Below are 26,469 nucleotides of genomic sequence, written 5' to 3'. Positions count from 1 at the left end.
GTTTGGTTTCTGAAAACTTCATCGACATTTATATAATCATCGAGTCATCGTGCTTGCATCAAAGAATTTCTTCTTGGGTTCTGGTGGAAATAAAATGTAATTAGAAAGTTCCTACTGGAAAAATACAGATATTTTAAACCAATTTATTTGATGTACACAACTATTAGTTTATTACCATCAGTCAATTAGTTTCTTTTAATAATGGATTATTTTTGTTTTTCAACAGGTTAACTTTCTTAGTTGATTAAGATTGTGTATTATAATGCATTTACAAAGTAAAGACAGTAATCCTGTCAGGTTAGCTTGTCTAATGTAGCTAAGTAAGTATGACATTTATTTTATAATCTTATATTTTATCACTTATATTATCGCTTTTAAATATTATCTAAAACCCTGTAGAAATCCTCTGTTATTTTGACTGAGCTGACTAGCTTTAGCAGTGAAATAATGATCTCTGATTAGTGTGGCTGGCTCGCTAACAAAATCACCTGCAACCTAGCCCCATTATGGTTTATTTTTTAAAAGTGTATGACTTTATGGAAGCTCCCTAGGTCGAAAATTTTTAAATATTATATTATTATTATTATTATTATTTGTTTTATTAGTGGTTATACGGTTACTTTTGCTTGTGGGCCTATCTGTGTTTAGGATTTATGTGGGACACTATTCAAAAGAGAACACGAGATTAGCTGATCTGATTTTGCTTCTAGACAGCTAGCAAATATTAGCTTATATGATTTTCTTGTTTTTTTCCAAATAGATTATGCCAATGCTTGAAGTGTTTAAAGGGGAATTTCCATTAGCACTGTGAAACGATCCCAGACATGTAGAGGAATATACTGATTTATTTTTTTTGCTTAGCCTTACTTCAATCCAGAGACTCTAAACTTTGCTGAATGTGAAATGTGGTTGGAACTACAGTGTCAGTGTCTGTGTGTCTGTGTGTGTCTGGAAATGATTAATACATTGACCAACACCAACTCTTCAGCTTCACCACAATTAACAACATGCTTCTATTTTAAAAAAGTGGATTTTACAAGCATATTAAAATCAGAGATTTTCAGGAGCTCACAGGCTATTATATGTCAAACAGTGGACAAGTCTTGAGAAAGTTGAGAAACATGTTCACGTTATCCATGTAAATATCTTTTCAAAGGTTTTGAAAAGTTAAGAACTGTTGATCATAGGATACCATCCAATAAGCTGGAAATATGGACAAATTACAAGATTTGGGTGTGAATTAAAATACTATTTTGGGTAAATTTTCATTAAAAGTATCTGAATGTGTTATGATATTTTGTCACGACAGAACATTAGCACAACTCTGGTCCCCTATGTGAATCTCTGTGAATATCTGTAAAAAAAAAATGTTAGTGATGTTGTCCACACCTGTTTGTCCCAGTTGTTAAAGTTATGTGTGTAAATGTCCTCATATTTTAATGTACTTTGGAAGACATTTGTCCTAGTCCTCTTCTTCAGCCTACAGAAATTGTCCACTTAATGATTGTCAGTTGAGGATATATAGATGTTTTTTGTTCATTTTCACACTTACTATTCGAAAGGAAAATGAGCCAGCAATTTCTCCGAGGTGATCAAGACTTGCACGTTATGTTCGTGTCCTCGACAAAACACAACAGTTATAAAATTATTTGGCTGTCATTAGCACAGCTGGTGTTGTGTCTTTGAAATCTTTTTTCTTTTTCGCTCTGCTTGTGTTTACACATGAGGCAAATCAGCATTGAATAGAAGTTAAAAGCCTGTGTTAGAAGTGTTAGAACCAGCACCAGTTAATAAATAAATGTTCAGTGTAAATTGAGTTTAAAGAAACAACTTTGCATACAGTAAACATATTTCGTTTATTGTATGCAATAAACGAAATACATTTATTGCATACAATAAACGAAATACATTTATTGTATTTCGTTCGCTCGTAAATGTAACTAGTTTGTGTGTAGTGCTAACGCTTATATTGTGTGTGTATAATAATATGACCATTGCAAATGTTTCTGTATTGAAGTTGAAAAGTGCCATGAAGATGAAGCTCTAGGCAAAGTCCCAGCCAGTGTAAATGTAATATTTGAGTCAACGGGAATGAAAAAGCCAGACCTGCATAATAACGAAATATAAAGAAATGGAATCGTAATGTTTGTGATTTCTTGCCCTACGCATAGGAAAAGTATAAAAATCTATAAATGCAACCAAAAAAATGAAGCAAGATTATTCTCAAGGAAATCATGTCAGCATGTGCAAGTAATACATCAAAAAATGTTCGGTCAACAATATCCAAACTGGTTTCAGCTAAAGAAGTGTCTAGCTATTATCTAATAAAATCCAAAATAGTTTAAATGAAATATAATACAGTAAAATATTTTCTAGAAATGTTCACAATTATAGTACAGTGATTACTACAAACCACAAGATACTAAATAAATTATTATTAGGGCACCATAATGATTAAGGAAGAAATGTGTGTATGTGTGGTGAGTCTTGGGGCAAGGCGTGGAGTTCTCCGCACATGGGCCACATGACTGTAGCTGGTTGAAGGTCTCTCTGTTTAATATTGACTCTTTCGCCATTACCCACGTGACCTCCCAATGCACTGAGCATAAGCAGCAATAAGCAGTTCTTGGATGCTGATCTGAGACCTGTTATGCCAGAAACTTTAGAACGGGGTTACTTTACCAGCGCTGTCCCAGAAATCCACGCAGTGGCCTGTTCTCTGATAACGTTTTGTCCTGCTGCCAAACACACACACACACACACACACACACACACACACACACACACACACACACACCAAACTTTGAGCTGATTCTATGAAATGAGCTTTGAACAGGGCAGCTGAACCAGGTCATGAGTCACGCTCGGTCACAGTCCACATCATAGCCATAAAAGCGAAGTTTGGTTCCATCCGCTGTGTGTTTGATGATCACAGAGGTGTGTCATTAACGGGGAAGAAGAGACGAACACACACTCATAAGTGACGAGACCTCCTCACTCACACATCTGTTAATCTGTGGACCAAAGCAGAGGCTGCTTCATCGTGGTGTTACTCTAAATTACACACCCTGGTGCCAGACTAAAACTCTTAAGAACTGCTCATGGATCAGGCTCAGCGCTGGCACACGTTGGCTCTGTACGGCTAAAGACAGATTCATGATCATGGAGTCATTATACATAATGGCCACAGTGGAAGAAGGTTTTTAGTTCATTGTATTTATTCAACTGTTCAATAGCAGTATAATATTGCAGATAGAAACTATGCAGAAGTGGCAGTTCTCAATTGTTCAGGGGTTTCCCTGTTGTTGAGCATCACTGAATGTAAAATACACGTTACTTCCACTTAGACAGGAGCATAGGATTGTGCAACATAATAGTATTGTTTCTACGGCATATTGTCACGCAATACAACAATGCTTATTATGAATATTTGATATTACCCACCTACTTTTAGGCATTTAATTCAGGAACACATCATTAGACATTCATTTAGTATTAATTGATTCATTCGATTTGTGCAGGTGTTCGAATTCTCAGACATTAAATAAAGCCCCGCTCCCTTCTCCTTTATTTACATTGTCATAGTTTATTATGTTATCAGTTCTGGAACATTCCATTATTTTTTCGCAACTAGCTATTAATCTAGCTACCGAACAGTTTACGTTTTCAAAGAGCAGTTTAGAGAAAATAGACAGCAAAGAGTGTCATATGGTGCAAAAAAGACTGATCAATTTATAAACTTCCACTTGTGGGATCTTTTGTAACATGTTGTATTTAATAGTTAAAATATACCATGCTATAACATTTTGGCCATATCACCCACTTTTAGCTAAACGCGGTACCGTAAAAACATTGCGTTTTCCTCAACGAGCTTCTGTCATCTAGGCACAGCAGCTTGCCTTTGATTACACAGAATAGCAATAGTGCTTTTCGCTGCATATATTCACCAATAAATCTTATTACGGTTATTTGATTTATAATACTGCACAATGGGGGAGAAAAGAAGATGGAGAGAGATTGACATAAATGCATGGAAAGAGAGAGGGTGGCAGCGAAAGAGAAAGAGGGAGGCAGTTCTACATATTTGGCGTCACCGTGGGAAAATTCCTTGTGCATGCATGACTCACTGTAATTCCCAGCGTGTGTGTGTGTGTGTGTGTGTGTGTGTGTGTGTGTGTGTGTGTGTGTGTGTGTGTGTGTGTGTGTGTGTGTGTGTGTGTGTGTGTGTGACCAGACTAGGGCCACAGAGAAGCCTGAAGCTCACACTGGATTTGTGTTCACGCTGTTTAATTGAATGCAGAGCGTAACAGAGCTTGACATGGAGAAATTGACATGAGCGTCTTTGTAGAGAGTGTGTACATGCCCATGTGTGGCTACTTGAACTATGTGCTTTCTAGTGTTTTGCTCGATTAAAAAAAAGAGGATTAAATAAGATTTTGAGGCAAATTGCTGACCTGGTTTTAACCTGGGATGATATAAATATATAACAGGATGAACTAGTCATACATTCCTGTGATTTAATTTGGTCCTATGGTTTAAAAAGTGTAAGTAATGGCGTATGATGAGCTACTTAGCTGCGATATGTAAGTGCATTAATTTAGGCTGCAGGAAATGAAAAGTGTATATGATGATTACAGTCTTCTGTATGTTGTGATATGTAATTCTGAGCCTAGTTTGTATTGAGAGGTAAAGTTAGGTTTCTTTTTAACTTTGTTATGCTCACTTTTGTCTGCGTTCAATTACCTCTGTGTTCATGAAACATCATATATCATCATCTGATTAACCCACCTAATAAAATAGTTCTACCACGTGTAGATGTTTGTTGTGCAGCAGGTCGTAGGATTTGATAGTTTAGTTCGTTATAGTTGCAGTATTGTAGTTACTTGTATCTGTGTAGTGCATTATGTTTAAACACATAATAATTTGAGTTTTTACTTGTCTATTAAACATATTTCCTACTAGTTAATATGATCTTTTTTTGCTGCCTTGCTAGAAAGTCATATGTTACTTGTTTAACAGCTCTTATGCCTCTTATGATTAAGTCAAGTCACGTTTATTTCTATAGCGCTTTTCACAACAGACATTGTCTCAAAGCAGCTTTTCAGAAATCAACAGTTAAGGTGAATGGTGTGCATTTATCCCTGATGAGCAGCCGTGGCGACTGTGGCAAGGAAAAACTCCCTTAGATGTAATGAGGAAGAAACCTTGAGGGGATCCAGACTCAAAAGGGGAACCCATCCTCATTTGGGTGATATCAAGTGTTTGATCATAAATCTTTCAACAATACAGAACACTGGAGAGTGAGAACTAACATGAGCACTGGAATATAAGATTATAAGTAAATGTTCTTTCAACAGTCTTTGGTATAAGGCAGGTCATGTGATTGTGCATGTTATAATATTTTAAGGGGTTTTGGATATAGTTGTGATGTATATATGCTTGTATGTTTATTTACGCTCAAGTTGTACATATACAGCTGATACTTAATGTGACTTGTTTGTGTAAAATTGGTCATGTGACCTCTAGAGGTAAAAAAATATATATATTTATATTTTTTTTTTTCATATACATAATACATAGCTTTTTAATCAGAAAAATGTTTTTGACATTTTTAAAAATATATGATTTCATATTTGTACTGTTTTAAAACCAGTGTTTTATCAAACTAAACACTTTACTAAATAGTATCAATGCTGACAGCTCAGACTTATAGAGGTGTCTAGCATGTGTCTGGTTTATACGTATTACTCAGAAAAGTGGCTTCTGTTCAATACTAATGCGTTTTCCAACTTTCACCTCAATGATCTGCATTGATTTCCTGTACCATATATGTCCTTCAACAACGATAGTCACATGTTCCATTTAAAGTCTTGTATACGAATCACATGTTTTTTAAGATGCAGGATAAATATAATTAACACACACAGGCACCTAAATACAGAGTTTGTCTAAACTGTTATTGCTTGTTATACGTTAGATGTACATGGGCGATGGCATGAAGCGGTTAGCATTGCTGTTGCGGTTTGTGCTGACTCACTGTAGTGTGTATCCTCTCTCAGAGCTGTGTAATGCAGAAATCAATGCAGAGCAGCTAGCAGATTGACATTGAGCAGCAGCTGATGCTAATGAGAGAAAAATCAACCTTGCTCTTTTAGGATCTCTTTCCTCTCTCTCTCTCTCTCTCTCTCTCTCTCTCTCTCTCTCTTTTTCTTTCTCTTTCCATCCCCGATACAATCACACTGATCAATGCCAAGTCAGCTCCTCCTTTGGTTAGCTGTCTTAGTGTCTCAATTTTGCCTCTGACATCACCTCCTCTTCCGATTCCCCACACACCCTTACTTCCTGCCTACGTCTTTATCTTCTGCCGCAGCCGTGCCCTGGGCAGGAAGCGAGACTGTGGACGGACACACCTGGCAAAATCTTGGCAACAGAGTACAGAAAGTACAGTGTGTCTGTATGTGTGTATAGGGTTCATGTGGTTTGTGGAACTTTCATGTGGTTTACAGGGTTAGAGAATGAGTTCCCTGAACCTCACAATTCACAGCGTGCATGTGTTTTATACACCTTCATGTTGCTCTGTACGTATCTCCCTAATTTTACCAAAGGAATCATTTGCTAGTCACATTTTTGACAAATCGGTAAATCTTTGCTTTTTATTATGAACAAATTGCAATGCTCAGTGTGTGGCAATATAATCACAAAATAGATTGTGGTACATCAGTGAATGCATAAAATTATAAATATAAAAAATAAATAAATAATATGCTGTAGACAGGGCATGGATTAAAATAATACATTACATTTTACATTATATTACATACAACATAATACTCTAAACTCTGACTGCTGTATATTAAATACTTCATACTCTGACTACAGAGTTTTAAAATACTACATTAAATCTTAATTAGTGATTGTGTGGGAATCACTAATGTATGAGTTTTATTTTGGATGGAATGTAAGTTTATTCATTTGGCACTGAAAATGTGCAAACATTCTTTGTTAGTCCTTATTGATTCGTGGATTTTGCTCACTTCCTGTGCAAATTAATAAGGAAAAACTAATGCCTGACTCCTGCTGTTGGAATTTAGGAAGGATGCGTGATGCAGTGCATTCTGGGGGAAACCCAGTAGGAACAGCATGAAAAACTTCAGCTACAGTCTGGCAGTAACTTACATGACAAAATAGGCAGAATTATGTTGCAGAGAGACACCATCACAGCTCCATCTTGAAGCGGAATCACTCTCTTGGAACATAATTAAGGCTAATCGTTCACCCCGACGGCATGGGCGTCTTTCTCTTAAAACGAGACCTATGCGACAGATGGCATCGCAACCCAAAGTGACTGTGTGATCATTTAAATATCATTTAAACTGTTAAATATAGACTTACATTACTTTTTAGCCTCATTAGCATCATAGGCAAAAATGGAAGACACGAACTTCAGGCACCAAAGAGGTTCTGGCTAATACAATTTGGATAAACGGGGGGAAAATGTATGTTATATCAGGATTGATATAACACACATATTGTTGTAGTTATCAATCATTTTTGTCTGTGTGCCTTTAGATATAGAAACTACATTTTAGCAGGCCATTATTAAAGGAATAACTCTTTTCATTTAATGCATCTTAAACATATGTGTGATAACCACTGAAATTTTTTTTTATAATTATATAAGTTTACAGGCAGGCGCCAACTAAATCTATGTTTGCAACCAATACAGTGTAAAAGAAATGTTTTTTTTGAATGAGACACATGACAGAGAAAGGCTTCCTGCTTTCTACAGCTGTGGAACACCTTCTCCAAGGTTTTATGGCATTCAAGAAACACTAGAATCCACAAAACTGTGTCTTCACTCATTTCTTGCTAAATAATAAATAATATAAATTCATTTTTAAAAACATTTTGAGAAAACCTAAAAGTCAGGTATACTGATATAGGGTGAGGAGGCCTGTGTTCCAATTAATCCCAAATGTGTTCAGTAGGGTTGAAGTCCGAGCTGATCTTTCATTGCAACCCATTTAAAGCTTATCTTCTTGGAGCTGTTTTTGTCATTCTGGAAGAGGTTTGGGTCTCCTTATTCAAGTGAAGGGAAAAATTGAACGCTACCACATCTAAAGACTTTGTGGTAACAGTTTGGGAAAGAACCATATATGACTTAATCCAAGTGAGTTTTTTTTTCACAGAATTCCAGTTTTGTTCTTTTCTCAGTTCCGACATATGTTATTTGTGTCTGTGGTAGTTGTTTATAAGAGTACAGATAAAGGAGATTGAGATTATGTTAAAAAAATAAGAGTACTTCTTATTAAAGACACTTTCACATTATTCGAGACACAGTAACAATAATGGCTTTATATTTCTAAAACAAGATGTGTATAATCTATAGTTTGAGGGACTATGGGATATTCTGTAGTGAATATTTTCTTTACCTAAAAGATCTGAATTATATGTTCTACAATATAGTATAGTTGCTGTTTATTTTTCAAACACTAATTTTGAACTTATTTCTTTCCAACTTTTCAGATTTCCTGAAACATCAGTTTTTTTGTTTGTTTTAAAATGTAAAAGAAGCCTTTATTTGTCACACATATTTACAATTACATTCCATTTTATTGATTTAGGATTTAGTTCCTCCTGACTCACTGGCAAAAACCTACACATATAAACAGTTTACTCAGTGAACTCAGACTTCGGCTGGGTTTAGTCATTCTGTGATGCTAATTTTGGACTCAACACGTGAGTTTACAAAAGAGCACATGGTGGGCAATTTGGTGAGACGTCTCTTTGTCATGCAAGACACACACACACACACACACACACCCAGGGCTCGGCTGCTACGCAGACAGACGGCTTGCGCAGTTGCGGTCCAGCGCGCAGCTGCGATCTGAGGGTTAGGGTGCCTTTTTTTTTTTGGTTTCTCACACACGCGCCCACACACACACACACACACACACACACACACACACACACACACACACACACTCATACAGTCTGTTCTTTGTTCCATGATGAATGTGTAGGTGATTTTCATCCTTCTAATTGGCTCGGCTGTGCTTGACTAAGTGTAATTTTGAGTGTAAGAAAAACAAATATATTGAGCAAAATAAATAAATAAAGTGTGAATGTAGAAATACTTTATTTTATTTATATATATATATATATGTGTGTGTGTGTGTGTGTGTGTGTGTGTGTGTGTGTGTGTGTGTGTGTGTGTGTGTGTGTGTGTGTGTGCGTGCGTGCGTGCGTGTGCGTGCGTGCGTGCGTGCGTGCGTGCGTGCGTGCGTGCGTGCGTGCGTGTGTGTGTGTTGGGGGTGTTAATATGTAGGAGACACATGCACTCAGCCACGCAGCTGCTATAGCTCACATTTGTGATGTGTGTGTGTGTGTGTGTGTGTGTGTGTGTGTGTGTGTGTGTGCTTAGACAGCAATTCTGGCTGAATTTATATGAACTAAAAGCAGTTGGATGTGCAGCCCCTCGCACCACTTACAGCTAATTTGTTTTAGCTCCACTCTGAATATGACTTGTTCCTTCTCTCTGTCCTTCCTTTCCCAGGTTTCTCCAAACCTCATTGGATTTTAACCTGAACACAGAGGGAACATCCAAAGGTAGGTATCTGTGTTTATACTCTGTTATTTTTTGTGTGTGTGTGTGTTGACAGACTTCCTAGAACAAGGAACATAGTCAAATGCAAATGTGATGCTCACTTCTTATCCAAATTCTTTGTAATGAATGAGTTAATTAATGGATATTCGGTTTGGTAGGGTGAGGCGGGCGGTGGGGCCGTGGGGTGGGGGGGCATTTGGGGAATATTAATCCACTTTGTTTGAGCCTGAAAATGAAACATCAGTTACAAGTCAATGACAGGGTAGCATTAAGCAGCTAAATGTGATGTGGAGTTACGGTTACCACATGCTGGTTGATTCTTTTCCAATGCAGCACACTTCAGCGTTTTATGCCTCTTTATACCACAGCAGTTTTTGTCGAGAACAATCATTTTTAATGTAGTCAAAAAATGCAAGCTGTACATTTGATGCTGAGCAGTTGAAAAAGCCACAGTTACAGCCAGTATAAAAAGTTGACCAGTCTGTCCTGTTTAGTCTCTTGAAACTGATGAAACAAGGGATAAGGAAGGTCTTGTTACATGCAAACTGGAAAGTCCTCCATTAGGAAAATGTACTGACTGAAAAAAAAAAAAATGCATTGGATGTTAAATAATTTAATTCAGTTTATTTGTAGTGCACTTTAAATAATGGACATTGCAGCTTTATATAATTAAATAGAATGTACATTTTAGTGTCATAACTTATTTCCTAGAAGTTTATCCCTATTGAGCATGCCATTGGCAACAGTAGCAAGGAAAAAACTCCCTGAAATGGTATAAGGAGGAAACCTTGAGGGGAACCAGACTTAAAAGTGAACTGGTCATCTGGGTGACACCAAATGTCCACTTATTATACTTTCATCATTGTTGAGGTTATTAACTGTTCACTTATTGACACTTAAACACAAAACTGTTCATGGCAATTGCAACCCCTAAGCCATTGTAGCAGACTGATTATATTAATTATGTTCCAATAAACGTCTCCTTACAGATGTCACTGTAACAACAATCACGCATTCTTTGTTAAACAGCTACACATTTTTAGTTGGTTTATTAAGATTACTTTTTATAAAACATTATGGATACAGTAATATTGTTGTACAAGCATTTAAATAAAACTGTGATTTGCAGGTATCTAAAGACATCTGTTTGCTCTGCTGTATGTTTTTTCAAGTTGACAAAGTAATAAACTAGAGATGCCCAGAGCTTGTAGGCCAAGGTTGGTCAAAGTTGGTGAGCTTCAATTTTTCCCTGCCATGCCATTTATGAGAAAAGGGAGAAAAAAAGAGAAAACAGTGCCCTTTGAAAATAAGGACCAGCTTTATGTCTCTCATTAGAGATCACTGAAATTTTTATTAAATGAATGTATTTTTCATTGTACTGTAAGTTTCACTGTATTAAAACTTTGAATTTGTAACTGCAATAGTTATGCAAATTACGAAGTCATGTTTTCTGTTTATTTCATTTCAAATATTATGAAATCATAAATAAGAGGAACCATGGCATCTTTAATTTGAATATAATGTTTGGTAGAAGGAAACATATCATTTCAGCTCTCAATCACGTTTGATTTTTGGCCATACTGAGGAACTCAATCATTTTTATTTGTTTGTTGTATAAATATTTTGTTTGTTCAAAAAATGCTTTGAAATGCCTAAAGTGGACCTTGTGATTAGCTGTTTATGCTTCGAAAAAAATAATGTTTTGTCTTGTGGTAGTTTAAATTATTTGAGCTTGACAAAAGTTTGATCTGCATAGCAACAGTAACCAAGCATGGGCGGAGCTTGAGATCAATCAGCCATCATTGATGCAGCTTAGTGGTAGATCAAGTAATCAATAATGAATGTGTCTATCAGCAGTGTTAATCACAGTTGGTGCAGTTCTTTCTGTTCATAACATTAATTAATAATGATTAAGATATATTTTGGAAAGTGTGCCGACTTTTGGATAAACCGTTTGGTCATTTAACTCTGCTGTAAATACTAAATCTACTAGAAGTCTTGCAGTGAGACTAATTGGAGTTTTTCTGCTTCACTACCCGAGAATAGCTCGGAGATCCAGCTCAGGCTGTGAAATCCTTCAGAGGATGTGACTAAAAGGCGATGAGTAATTAGCACAGCATCTCCTGAAGCGTGATGCTGGTGAACATGGACGCTAGTTAGCTGAATGCAGCACATGTTTTTATAGATTACAAAGCAGAAGAGGTCTGACCAGGGATCGCAAATAGAGGTCTGAATGGAGAGAGTCATGACCAGCGTGGTGATGGAAAGAGCCAGGGTTTTTGAGGATGCCGTTTAACTGAAAACATGTGGGGTTCTGCAGACCCCCTGAGAGTACAGTAAAATAGAGTGTGCTGGAATTTTTACTGCAGAGATCCAGAGATTGTGAAATGTTGGCTTGTCTCTCGGCATTGCACTACATGCTGTAGACTAGTGACCATGCTGACAATATCCTATTGTTAAATGTGTTGTTCACACACTCGGTAGTTCAGGTTTTACACCAGCATGTAGCAATTGTTGTGAAGAAAACATTCGGGGTGTGTATTGGTCCTTCTGTTGCAGGACACTAACACTAGTGTGCATGCTTAAACAGTTTTTATACATCCTAATGTACGCAAGGTACATGTAAATAATCGAATAGTTCACTATAGTGCTATTCTGATGTAATAGAGTGTGGATCAGTGTTGAGAGCCTGACAAAGAGGCCACATCTCCTTCCCTGGGCTTGGCAGAGCCCATACCTTCTTTACTGGGGTTCACAGAGGCCACACCTCCTGCATTGGGGCTGCCAGAGGCAGAGGCCACACCTTTTTCGTTGTAATTGCCTGACACGGAGGCCACACCTTATTCATTGGGAAAGATGAGGCCAAAGGCCCTGCTTGTTTCATTGCATTTGCCTGACACAAAGGCCATATCTCTTTTACTGGGCCTGTCAGAGGTTATGCCTCCTTTACTGGGACCTTTAAACACAAACCATGCTTCCTTTACGGGCTTACATAGGCACAGGGGCCATGCCCCTTTCTGTCCGACTGACAGGGACAGATGCCACACCTCCTTTAGTAAGATTGTTTACAACGCACTGTGGCTCCAACACATTTATCTGTCCGTCATTCTAGTCACCTGGTGTTAATGATGGTCACACATTCATCATTATTATTACAGTACTGATCTACTGACACAACTGCTGCTAATTGTAGCTCCTCACAACACAAAGCCGTCTTCTGTTCTGTAGTAAACAATCTTCAGCCAGCTGCCTCCCAGGGTCAAAGGTCACGGACCAACTGGAGTACGACAGTGTGCCACGGGACTTCAGGGGGGAAGAGCGGCATTCCCAGCTGCTCAGTATGCAGAGGGGTGAAGCCTGCTGCTGCTTAAATTTACACAGAAAGACACGTTTTAGAGCTGCTGTACACACACACACACACACACACACACACACACACACACACTGCAGCACTCTCTTCTCTCTGTCTCTCTTCCATGGTGTGTATTGTGTGTTGAATTGTCTCTGGTATCACTTGAAGCAACCACCTGCTCTTGTGTGCGTGCGTGTGTTTGTGTGTGTCGGCTAATATACATGTTTAAGGCTGTGCTGTTTTGTGTAGCTCATAAACAGTTCAAAACCAGAAATAGGAAAGGTGTGTGTGTGTGTGTGTGTGTGTGTGTGTGTGTGTGTGTGTGTGTGTGTGTGTGTGTGTGTAAATTAGTTAATTATTGACAATTTTTAGAGTAATAAATCAGGATGATGATACGAACCAGTCAAAAATGTCCAGGAGAACTTCACATCCTCAGCTGACTGATCACATGACGAGGAGCCAATACACTAGCAGAAAAGAGCAATGTTTAACCTTTGACCCATGGTTTATATAAGACAGCTGAGGATGATGATGATGATGATTGTACATCGTTGCAGTAATACCACAACCGTGCTGATACAACAAGAATGAGAAAAGCTAAAAATTTTCAGGGGGATTTAAAAAGGAAGTGTCTCTGTGTGGCACAGGAGGTCTACAGAACAGCACTAATGAGCAGTGGAAGACAAGTAGAATGAAGACGGAGGTGATAATTAAACCGGAATGGTTTAAGCTTGATTTAGCATGCTGTCTAACCCCACCTTCCAGGCAGGTCAAAATATGTGTATATACTTCCTATAAAACCCATGTGTGCTGAATGCTAGCACCAGCGGCGGCGAGTTGTGCCTTTGTGCCTCGATTGGTCATGAGACAGATGTGAGATTGTTTATGTTTAAATATTTTCATCAGTGGCTGGAACATTTTAGAACTATAATGTCACAAATGGAAGAGTTATTTGAAGAGTATCTAGATTCTGAAACTGAGTGGTTTTGAAGTATTCATATCAGAGCGTTCATCTGAAGCTACCTTCAACCTGTAAGGGATATACATGGAAACAAGCACATAGTTATCCTAATAGGCCTTTCATACTCTCACACAGTCACGAGACGCCAAAACTTCCTCTGTTGTATAACACTGCTTTGAATAAGCACCTCCTAAAATAGTCAGCACTCGTTTGCATGATACACCATCGTGCCAAGCATCTTGTCAATCCTGGTAATATATTTTCCTTAATTTTAATGTTGTCTACTGAAGAAGTTTTGGTTTTGTTGTTCACTGATAGAGGTTCATGGGTAATCACGTGGTCTCTGTGTATGGACAAAGGTTTGTGGACACCTGACCATAAAATTGGTATGTGCTTTTTGAACATCTCTTTCCACATTTAGTCCCCATTTACTGTTATAAAAATCGGCACTCGTCTGGGAAGATGTTCCACCAGATTTAGCTACAATGGCATTAGTAAAGTCATGTACTGATGTAGGGTGAGGAGACTTGGGGTGCAGTCAGCATGAAAAAAATCACCCCAAAGGTGATTGACAACAAATGTAAACCATACAACAAAACAACAACAAATGTAAACCATATCTTCATGAAGCTGACTTTGTGCACAGGGGCATTGTCATGCTGGAACAGGTTTGGATCTCCTAGTTTAAATGAAGGGAACTTTGAATCATTCTCAAAATATATTATACATTTGTGTACTTCCAACTTTGTGGTAACAGTTTGGAGAAGATCCACATGTGGAAAAAATGTCCCAATACTTTTGTCCATTTAGTGCTTTAACTAGTCAGATTACTTCAAACAACATTAAAAGCATTAGATTTCTATTTTATTAACCAACTTTGCGATGAACTAGAATGCTGTCAGCCCCCCTGGCCTCCTCATCCTACATCAGTACTTGACTTTACTAAAACCCTTGTGGTTGAATGAGCACAGATCTTGACAAGCACACTCCAAAATCTAGTGAAACATCTTTCAATAAGAGTGGGGCGGTTATTATAAAATGCAAAATGAAAATGCCTACATATAATTGTGTTTGTGTAAACTAGTTCACATAAATAATTCACTTAAATATCCTTTGTTGCTGTCATGTAGACTCTCTGGATCTGCTCTCATTACCAGGAGAGGGCTTTAGTGTCTTGATTAGATGTGATTGTATTTCTGCACTGTCATGCAAGGCTGAGGAAACGATGTCATTGCACTCTGCAGTCTGGCTCTCACTCAAAAAAAATAAAATAAAATGCTCGTCCTGCTTCTCACTCTGTGCACAAATTGCTGTCAGGAGAGTGAAGATGGACGCCTTCACCGGTTCATTAAAACACGCAGACTGAAGGCCAGCATGCACACACTAGTGCCAGTGTCCTGCATCAGAAACCAAGCATCTGTTTAAAAACAGCTGTGTGTATGTGTGTGTTGAGTGAGAGAGAGAGAGAGAGAGAGAGAGAGAGAGAGAGAGCGTTCTTATCTGCAATTAGGCATTACAGGTCCTTCAGATCATTTCATTACAGCTGCTGTAATTATTGTTGCCTCACAGCATCTTCATTCCTACAGTGTCTATTAGTGTGGTCCAATTTTATTTACAATTATTAAATTTTTTTAAATAATTTTAATATAAAGGAGTCTATAATTAAATACAGCCATAAACAGAGTGTTGTTTTACACAAGTATTGTATAAATCACTTGGAATTAAATTGTGGAACAAAATTGTCTTAATTTATCTTCTTATAGAATCTTCCGATTTTTTTTTTTTATAATTAAATGCAAAATTGTATTTTGGATAATTAACCATATTTAACGATGACCCACCAGTGACACGAAGGTCAAAAGATTTCTATTTGAAACAGAATCTAACAACAGATTAGTACTGAATCTTGTTGAATGTTAAAAGGTTATGTTTGGTGGCAACTCAATTCTGAGGCAGAATGATGTCTGACTGTGTGCAAGTGTAAAAGCAGCAGAATCGCAATTATGTACATTTGATTGTACAACATTCATCATCTATATTGTCTGACTTCACCATTGTCTAACTGGTTCCCGACCAGTGAAATGTTTAGTGATATTAGGCTCTCTTTAAAACTTTACATCTTTTTAACTTTCCATCGTCATGATTGACATATGCTGCATCTCAAAGTGAACATTGCAAAAATGATTTGCTGTGTAAAAAAGATCTAGGATATTTGTGTGTAAACCTGGGAGGATTTTTTTTTTTAATTTCTCAAAGTCAAACATTTATTCATATACTCATAAAATCTTGGCCCTCTTGCTTAGAGATCATGAGTTTGAGTGGAAGGGATGGTATACTTTTTCCTTTGTGAATCAACTAGCCAATCACAATTGTCTAGTAAGAGTTCATGTATGCTAAAGAGGGCCGATAGCGTGTGATAGCAGATAAAGTGTGCCATGCTGCCATGGGATGTCGTCTTTTAAAAAAACTAGTTAAATATATTTACGTGTCCTGGAGGAAACAGATGTTATACCCTTGCAAATTGGAAGAACTGAAGGGCAGAAATTAGTCAGTGACCAAATAAAGAAGAAAATACACAAAACAATCTGAGAATAAAACTGTACAAATTGTACATTGGCTGACACCAGTCAATATCGACCCAACTTTAAATGTTTCGTTTTTGAATCGCACAATCACTTTACAAGATAAATGGGGAAACCCAAAGCAGCCACTTTGCTTGTATATCCACTGACTTGAATAAAGGTTATAAAAATACAGATAATAATAAAACAGTGATGTTCATTCTATATTTTGTGTACGTGTCTGTGTGTGTCTGTGTGTGTCTGTGTGTGTCTGTGTGTGTCTGTGTGTATATGTATGTATATGTATGTGTATATGTATGTATATGTATGTGTATATGTATGTGTGTATATATATATATATATATATATATATATATATATATATATATATATATATATATATATATATATATATATATAAAACACTATACATTCATTTCTACCCTGCTCATGGAGAGGAAGTGGAGTGATGGAGAAGCTCACTATTTGAAAATGGTGTATATCAGAACCACATGAGTGTTGCTAGGGAACTAAGTGTAGAAATGTGGACTGAAATAGACAGAGAGAGAGAGGAATAAAGCGAGTGACGACGACAGAGAATGCGGTGAAGGAGAGATGGAGAGAGAGGGAGAGAGGAAAGAGGAAAGGAATGTGTGAGGGACTGGATCCTTACTCGAGACCCAATCAAACAGTCAAGCAAGGACGTCATTTTATTAGTCCCTCCAGACCAACATGCGTAGTTTATCTCACACATGGTTAGGCAGAAGAATGATCTCAAAGTGTCCCACGTGTGTGCTGTGTGAAAGTGATATGATTAGCGCCTGTGTGTGGAGGAACAGGTTGATCATTACAATGAAATGGTTGCAATTATCAAGGTACCAGCCTGCGTAAAATGATACCAGAGTGCACATTCATGTGTGTGAAGGGTCTGACGGCTCAGAGTCAAGGAACAGACGCTAATGTGTTTTGATGTAATTGATGCAATCGAGTGAAACCTGTGGAATTTATCTTTTGAGACTTAAGTCCAAAGAATTAAAGTAAAAAAAAAAAAGAAAAAGCTAGCTAATGCCTGGTTGAGGTTATAGCTAGCTAACATGTTGCCTTTAAAATCTGCGTATATGAATAATATTAGGACCAGTCAGAATTGCTGAGAATGTTGAAGTTTTCCTCAGTTGTTTCTGTAAATTCCTTAGAAAACTTGTCCTGGAATTGCACCTTAGTGGGGAGCAGGGATTTATAATGTCCTCATGTCCTTCACAATCATCTGAGAAAGCTATTACTTCATCAAATGCTAATTACTTCATCATCAGTCACATCGCAGAACTGATCTGCATCACCTGAAAAAAAGTTACATAAATTTCCCCAAGGGCTACAAATGCCTTTGCTCACAACATGGACCAGTGGTTTAATTGAAGATATTTCTGACTTAATGCGATAACTGACGTCTCGTATTTCTGAGGTTCAATACGCTGCTATTTCAGTCAGAGGTGAATGCAGTGTTTGATACTTAAACACTTAGGACAGGTCTGAGATCAGCATTTCGTAACCGAATCCTTACCTCAGCCTTTTTTTCTCTAATACACATAAAGATCCATTACACTAGATGGACAAATGTTTGTGGACACCCGTGCCTAAGATTCATATTTGCTTGTTGAACATTCTATTCCATATTTAGTCCACATTTGCTGTTCTAATAACCTCCACTTTTGTGGTAAGAGTTAGATTTTGGAGTGTGCTTGTGGAGATGTGTGCACAATTAGCCACAAGGGTGATAGTAAATTCAGGTACTGATGTAGGGGGAGGAGGCCTGAGATACAGTCAGTGTTTCAGTTCATCCCAAATGTGTTCAATTGGGTTGAGGTCAGAGCTTTTTAGCAGGCCACTTAAGATCTTTTACTCCAACCCGTGTAAAGCATATCTTCAAGGAATTGTCTTTGTGCACAGGGGCATTTTCATGCTGGAATGCTAGAATTGCCAAGGGCCTCTAAGTTCAAGCCCTTGTGTTAACAGTTTTGGGAAGAACCAAAAAGATCCACATGGCTGGAAAAAGCCATTTGTCCCAGTACTTTTGCCATATAGCGTCTAATAGCACAGTGTTGCTCATATTTTCATTATGAAAAACATTTCCTGAAGCTCTTCACCTGCATTTGAATGATTTTATGCATTGTGCTGATGCTACATTATGATCAAACTCTTGATGTTCCCCTTTTGTGTCGGGTTCCTCTCAAGGTTTCTTCCTCATTACATCTAAGGGAGTTCTTCCTTGCCACAGTCGCCACGGCTGCTCATCAGGGACAAATGCACACCATTCACCTTAACTGTTGATTTCTGTAAAGCTGCTTTGAGACAATGTCTGTTGTGAAAAGCGCTATACAAATAAACTTGACTTGACTTGACATGATTGACCGATGAGAAGACTATAAATAAGCAGGTATACAGGTGTTCCTATTTAATATCTATCCTATATAAAGTGACAATTGACTATCACCTATAAACAGATGCTCCAGTGCCAGAGCTTAGTAACAGTTAATACGTTTTCAGCCAGAGGGCAGATGAAAAGACTTTGTGCTTTCTGTAGTTTGTTGTTGTTGTTTTTGTAATATGATGTAGTAATATTTTTAAAAGGAAAAAAGGAAGTGTATGATTCAAATGTTTTTGGCTCCTATTAGCATTAGTGATAATAGGAACTTGTTTCCTGAATGCCGTATGATATTAGGCAGCACACATTCGTCATAAGTAAGTGCTCCCATAGACAATCAAATAAACTAAAAATCTCTTTTATTAAATTTGGGGAGAAACACATCACCTTATAGATTTCCTCATTATTTTGTAACACGTTTTTGTGTTTCAGATATTTTACATGCTCCTGACTTGAGCACAATGTGGTCCATGTAAAATATTAACTCTAAAGCTCTCACAGTGACATCATCCTCACAAGGGTACTTGCACTGAAGCAGTCATCTATACTTCTGTTCTAACCATTAAGAGCCAGGGGGCAAAACTGTTTTCACATCAACACTTAAAATTGCCTGGTTTTCTGAAGGGAATTCCCGTATATACAGTAGCTCTTGTGTGAAACTGAAGCTTCGCTGCCGCTGACCACAACTAATATACATGAGCTAGCGTCATCTCCAGTGGTTATTCTCGTGCATTTTTTAAGCCCAATCCATCCGTCTTTGAGTTGGAACTCTTTTTTGGGTTTTCCCTTATTGGTCGCACAATCAGAGAGCCCTTTCATACACCAAAAGCTCACACGATAGAAATGTAATGTACTGGGGTCGTGGAGCGGGTGGTGGCACACTACTAAAAATACCCCTTCCTTCCTCCACACCCAAACATTAATCCCCGTTTGACGAAACAGCCATTCAACATTGTCCGTTTTCTAGTTGGCTGTCACAATTGGCCATTTGTAGAGCACCACTGTACTGTAGATCTCAAAAGGTCAATCCGTTCAATTCGTTCGTGAAACCGTACAGGCGCGAATATCCCAAAGGTCATCACTTTACACCATGACTCTGTATTCAAGTCCATTTCCAAGTCCATTTACTAAGACATAATCAAATGTCACCAGCAGGGCTATGATAACTTTTTAAACTCAGACGTTTATTTAAAGCCTTCTCAACTATAACTCAAGCCTATAGTAACCTGCATCTATGTGTTACAATTAAAGCGATATAACTTAAAGCTTATGCTGGAGAAACACGGCTGAAGAAATGTGACGGTTGGGGCACTGAGCTGAAGTCTGAACAGAAACAGAAGATTTCAGCGTATTTTAATCACATGTGAAGATGATCATGTGATCATATACTCGCAGTGTAGAGATCAGTTTTATTTCTGTGATTGCCTTACATCATAAACAGAGCTGATCTAAGATCAGTGTAAAAGGGCATCACAGGTTTTCCAGTAGAGGGCAGTCAGGCATGATGCCAGTCAGGTGGATTGTATATATACACATACTGCGACACACACACACACACACACACACACACACACACACACACACTGTTCTCCTCTGATAATTCAGTTAGGCTTTAAGCGGCAGGTGGTGCACAGCGCTTGATTAGATTTGAAAAGAGAGCTGTGTGTGTTTTCAAGGGTTGTAACAGAGTTAAACACACTGACAGTGTCTGTGTTTGTAAACGGAAAGGGGAGTCAGGTCATCCCTCCTTCATTTTCTTTTCCTCCTTTCTTTCCAATCCTGATGTCAGACTTTGCGTGTGTGTGTGTGTGTGTGAGAGTGAGTGAGAGAAACAGTACATACTGAAGGAGAAAGAGGGAGCAGCTGCAGGGTGGGAGAACACTGTCCAAATTGCTCATGGGAGCGAATTGAAGTGTTCAACCCCCTTTTATTATTATTTTTTTTTTTTATACGCGCGCGCACACAAATACACCCACACACACACACACACACACACACACACACGCACGCATACATTTTTCTTTGCTATTAATGTCAAATTTTTACACCCAGTCCAGCCTATGAAAATTTGACAGTCCTGTTAAAACTACTGGTTCATCTTTATTTTTAAGAAATCTAAAAGTTAATCTAAAATAAACAACATTATTTTCAAATGTAAACTTTTTTGTTTTTGTTTTTTTGTGTGCGCGCACTGGGCGTTAATGGCAGACCTCCCCAGGTGGTGTTTTGTCTAAAACAGCTGCATTAACCCACACACACACACACACACACACACACACACACACACACACACACACCTATAAATGGTGATGAAAGTAAACCTTGCAGCTATTATGAGTTTGTCAAAGGTATGTTTGTGTCCACTTCTAACTCACATTTTTATAATTAGTGGTGCAACACTCCTGCCTTCCTATTTAGACCAGAAATATATTTATTTATTCTTAAAAAATGACGGTAAATTCAATAAAATATATAATTATTTTACATTTATATATATTTTAATTTATTAAAGCAATTGAATTTATTCAGTGCCCTTTCCTGTTTTTTCAATACCTAACTACTTTAGGCAACTAAAATCTTAAACAAGATGGACTGAAACTCTTCAAAATGTGATTTTAGTCCCCCACTAAGTCTTTGTATTTGTTTCTCTGAATGAGAGATGGATGTCCCCAGCTGCCCTGGTGAAATGAAAACCAGACATTTGTGTGTCTAACCACAGGGTGTGTTGTATCTACCCACTGTAGTTTAACATCTCCTGCTGATTTCAGCCCTGTGAAAAAAAAAAAGAGGAGGGTTGTTTTGTTTTTTTGTGAGAGATCATACTAGACCAGATGGGACATAACAAACACCAATGCTGAATAAAGACAGAGATGGACAGATATGAAGAAGTCTGACTTGAGTCTGGAGCTTAACCACACCTACACCATATGGACAAAGTTTTTCTATTTTCATTTAGTCCTCATTTTCTGTAATAATAATCTCCATTCTTTTTGGAAGAATTCAGGTTTGAGTAACGTCATGTACTGATGTAGGTGAGGTGAGGAGGCCTGGGTGTGCAGTCAGTGTTTCAATTCATCCCAAAAGTGTTCAGTAGTTTGATTGCAGAGTCATGCAATAAATTTGACATATGCAACCAGTTAACAGATCAAATATTCACATAGATTTCCCAGTGATCTCCCAGATGAAGGTTAGTTTGACAGCAACCAACAGTTTAATGTTGAACAGTTTGTGAATGACTCATAATTGTATCCTAATTTAGTTATTTGGTGTTTGGTAACGAAGGGCAACTTTACATCAGCAACACTCACTTAATAACAAACAAGTCATTCATAATATATAATATATATAATAACTAGTTTCTAACTAATTAATCATTTGATTGTTAATAATAAATATAATAATATATTATGTGTTAGGCAGTCATTTATGAAAAATCATGAACCTACTAAACAGCTACTTCAATTAGGGTTCAGTATTCGGCAATCAAAAAGTTATTTATCAATCACTGGACATCTATTTAAAAGCTGACAGGCTGCACATTTCTTACCTTCACCACCTTCTTCCATAAGGATCAATTTTCTGTTCTTAACAAGTCTGGGTAAACTGCTGAGTAGGCACCAATCAGAGGCCGCATTTTTATGATGTCATCATGTCGACTTTTTACCAAGTATTTTAAAACTATAAAAATACAAATTTGAAGCTATTTTCATCAACCCTATCAAATACAAATTAACAAATCCTATTTTATATTATAAATACGTATTTGAAATACATTTATCATAAATACCTGCACCTCTGTCTTTATAGTGAATATGTTTAGACAAAACCATTTGAGATACTAAAATGTATTCTAGTTTCTAGGCAAATTGGATATTAGTATATTCATATTACTTATAGTTTTAATCCAAACCTCCATTTCCTAGGTCAGTTTGGATGTAAAATACCAAATCAAAGTCATTCTGAAAGCTAAAATGACTCTCAGGGTTTCCGCTGCTGGACTCTGATACCGGGACTGGCATTGCATGATGGATAAACATATTTAAAATGAGCAGCTAAGGTTTAAAATCCAGCTGTGGCTCTGTAACTGTCCTGAGATTAAAACCTCACAGTGTTCCTTTCAGTTATACAAAAGTTTCATCACTGAGGGTCAAGTGATTAAGACATAAAGAAGGAAAGGAGAGTGTATGGGTTGTTTCTCCAGTTTTTTAGTGTAAACGGTTGGACACAAAGCTTTATATATTTCACTGTGGTGTTTTGTAGGAAAAATTATATGCATGATCTTATGTAAAAGAGAACATCAGACCTGAGTGTTTCATAACTAGCTGTGGTAGCACACATACATAAGTGGTTGGAGGTAGATCCTGGTGCACTGACAGACAAGTTTCTATTAGATTATATTGAGCAATATTGAAAAAGCAACTGATGGAAAAAATGTTGCACATCTAGCCAAGAAGTTCTCATGGGATCGTTCACAGTTCTGCTGTTTTCACACACAGACCCAGTGCTGTATAGTAGTCAGTCAGATCTTTCTTTTATCCCGGTTTTAATGATGAAAAGACATCTTTAACTGAGCAGTAGTTCTGTTTGCTGAACCATAGAGGGTGCTCTGTCATTACCTTCAGGTCCTTCAGGGCCACAAGCAGTAGAATTGCACGAATAGGTTTTACTGAACATGCTTTTTTTGTGACAGCTTTTCCCGGTTCCATGAAGGTTGTAACCATCAGTACAGAGAAATACGACATCAGACTGTTGTTGAACCCCATGCTGAAGGTAATGCAGGGGTACAAGGTGGGAGCTGTTGCTTAGTGAGAAATATGAGCAAAAAAAACGCTCAAGTGGAAGAGCCAATCGCTGTTTCCATAGCAACCCTGCCAGTCTTGGGAGACGTGGTAAGGGTTGTCATAGCAACCAGGTTGCACCCATTGAGTTGGCAGTTTCGTTCTCGTGACTGATGTTATGCCAAGGATCTTAGAGGGGTTCTGTCTTTCTGAGGCCGTGTGTGTCTATTGGCTTTACCCTAACACTGATACAGAGTGTATTTGGCATGTGTGATGGATGATCTGGTTGAGTACGAGCTTCTCTCCAGGTTTCAGCAGGTCTCTGGCATTATTCTCTAGTTAGTGTTTCAGACTAGCTTTTCAAATTACTGTCATTGTGTTGCAGTCATACTGTCAACATTTGTACCAACTAGAGAGGTGGGTGATCTGGGGAAAAAAATCATACCACAATAAACAACAATAAAATGCTGTTGACTGCAGCATCAATTCTTCTAAGAGCAGCTTTCTGCTTAGATAAATAAATGAAATTAGATATTTAGACATATTGAGCTGTCACATCAGAAGTGTAATGCTCGGACACTGTTGATATGATGACCACAATGCCAGATTGATAACATCTAAGAATTGAGAAAGATGCTCCAGGCATTCTTGGAGTTGCCCCAGTGACAGCAGATAAGACTCACAAGGTGTGAGAAATTGAAATTGCAGAACGAGAGCATTAAGTTCGTCCTTGTGTGCTCCAGATGGAACAGGTATCAGACGATGAGCTGGACCATGCTGCTGAGGAAGACAGCGATAAAGAGGATCAGGACCTGGACAAGATGTTTGGAGCTTGGCTAGGGGAGCTGGACAAACTCACGCAGGTTACACACAAACGCATTTGTCTTACATTGATTTGTAAATGATAAATATGTTGTAGTGTTTATGCTCAAACATCTCGTCTCATCTCGTCTCTTCTCTTCTCTAGAGTTTGGATGATGGACGTCATCCAGGAAAAGTACAGAAAGCTCCTCTCAGAGAAGAGACCAACCTGGCCAACTTCTCCTACCGATTCTCCATGTACAACATCAATGGTCAGCACGCACATGCACACACACACACACACACACACACACACATATATTTAAATATATAAATATACAATAAACGTATTACGGGAGTGCAAAGGTGCAATATACACTGATCAGGCATAATATTATGACCACCTGCCCAATATTGTGTTGGTCCCGCTTTTGCTGCCAAAACAGTGATCAACCCATTACAGCATTAAGTTCTTCAGCAATATGATATACAGTAACTCGTCTGTTGGATCAGACCACACTGACCAGCCTTGTGCCTTAACGAGTCCATGCCCTTTTTGCCGGTTCACCACTGTTCCATCCTTTAAACACTTTTCACATCAACATAGAGTACAAAATGTTAACTTGCCTAATATCTCCCACCCACTAACAGGTGCCATGATGAAGAGATAATCAGTGTTATTTACTTCACCGCTCATAATGTTATAATGTCAAAATGTTATGCCTGATCGGTGAACATTACAATAATACCATAACAGTGCAACAAAGGCAACATGAGGTAATATAAACAAATAAATAAATAAATAGATAAATAAAAGCAGCTTTGGCCAACATTTCCTGCAGTTGCATTAAAATGGAGTGTGTTTTGCATGAAAATATCACACACATTTATGTGCATATACAAACACACACTTTCTTCTCTACAGAAGCCATAAACCAGGGTGAGCCAGTGGACCTGGATGCCCTCATGGCCGACCTGTGCTCCATCGAGCAGGAGCTCAGCACCATCGGCAAGCCTTCCTCTTCATCTTCCTCTTCTTCATCCTCATTCTCTTCCTCCTCTTCCTCCTCCGGTCGCCCTGCAGACCCCAAATCTCGCCAGCGGGCTGCACACGCGCGTTCAGCCAGCGCTCGACAAGCTGGAGGCAGCAGCGGGGGTAGTGCGTGTAGCAGCAGCCACGCCTCACCAGCAGGTACGGTGCGAGTGGGTGGTGGTCAGAGCCGACCGATGGTTTCCAACTTCTCTCTGGATGACATCACGGCCCAGCTGGAGCAGGCCTCGCGGAGCATGGACGAAGCCGCCCGTCAGACCTCAGAGTCTTCCATGAGCAACTCTCTCAGGCGTGCAGGCTCGGTGGGCGGGACCAGTGACCAGGAGGTACGCTCTGTCAGCCGCTCATCACACTCCAGCGTCAACTCCGTCTCCGCCTCCAGCATGGACTCGCTGGACATCAGGGGGCAGGAGGGTGAGGCGCAGAACCAAGCGAACACAGAGGTATACACACACACACACACACACACACACACACACACACGCGCATCACACCATCTAAGACCATTTACATATGGGTTTTTTTTTTCTGTATTCATTTTCCCACCGCTTTTTTTTTTTTTTTTTTTTGCTTTAGTTATAAACTAAAAAACTTACACAGGAGCTCACAGAGTTTAGAGAATATGCAGAATGAAGCCACAAACAGAGATCAGAAGTGAATGATGTAAGCCTGTGACTTCTTTCCCAGGGTGCTGCATTCTGAGGTCATGGAGAACAATAGTGCTTCTAGCTCCAGGGTGAGAATACAATAGTGGCACATTTCACCAGGCTTTGGCTCGGCTGTGACCAAAAAATTGAATTAGACATCAAAACAGAACAAAACAGATGTAGGGGATTTCTGCCTGTACGATACACTCTGGTAGAGACAGAAAAACATAAGATGGCTTTTGGGAGATGTTTTGAAGGATAAAACACCTTATTATTTTTCCTTCTGCCATAA

General features: G+C 38.4%; 1 protein-coding gene across 4 annotated transcripts in view; it reads left to right on the top strand.

Moving 5' to 3' along the window:
* raph1b (Ras association (RalGDS/AF-6) and pleckstrin homology domains 1b) overlaps nucleotides 1-26,469 on the top strand; it is a 53,684-nt gene that overhangs the window by 9,374 nt on the left and 17,841 nt on the right. For all 4 annotated transcript variants that reach the window (XM_046837260.1, XM_046837259.1, XM_046837258.1 and 1 more), the window contains exons 2-5: nucleotides 9,557-9,609; nucleotides 24,422-24,541; nucleotides 24,646-24,751; nucleotides 25,405-25,973. In XM_046837260.1, coding sequence (XP_046693216.1) covers nucleotides 24,422-24,541; nucleotides 24,646-24,751; nucleotides 25,405-25,973 — 795 coding nt within the window. In that variant the 5' untranslated portion in view covers nucleotides 9,557-9,609. The remainder of the gene's footprint in view (nucleotides 1-9,556; nucleotides 9,610-24,421; nucleotides 24,542-24,645; nucleotides 24,752-25,404; nucleotides 25,974-26,469) is intronic.

The sequence above is a fragment of the Silurus meridionalis genome, chromosome 24 (assembly GCF_014805685.1).
Source record: "Silurus meridionalis isolate SWU-2019-XX chromosome 24, ASM1480568v1, whole genome shotgun sequence".
Taxonomy (NCBI): Eukaryota; Metazoa; Chordata; class Actinopteri; order Siluriformes; family Siluridae; genus Silurus; species Silurus meridionalis.
This window is presented reverse-complemented; position numbering and strand designations above follow the sequence as displayed.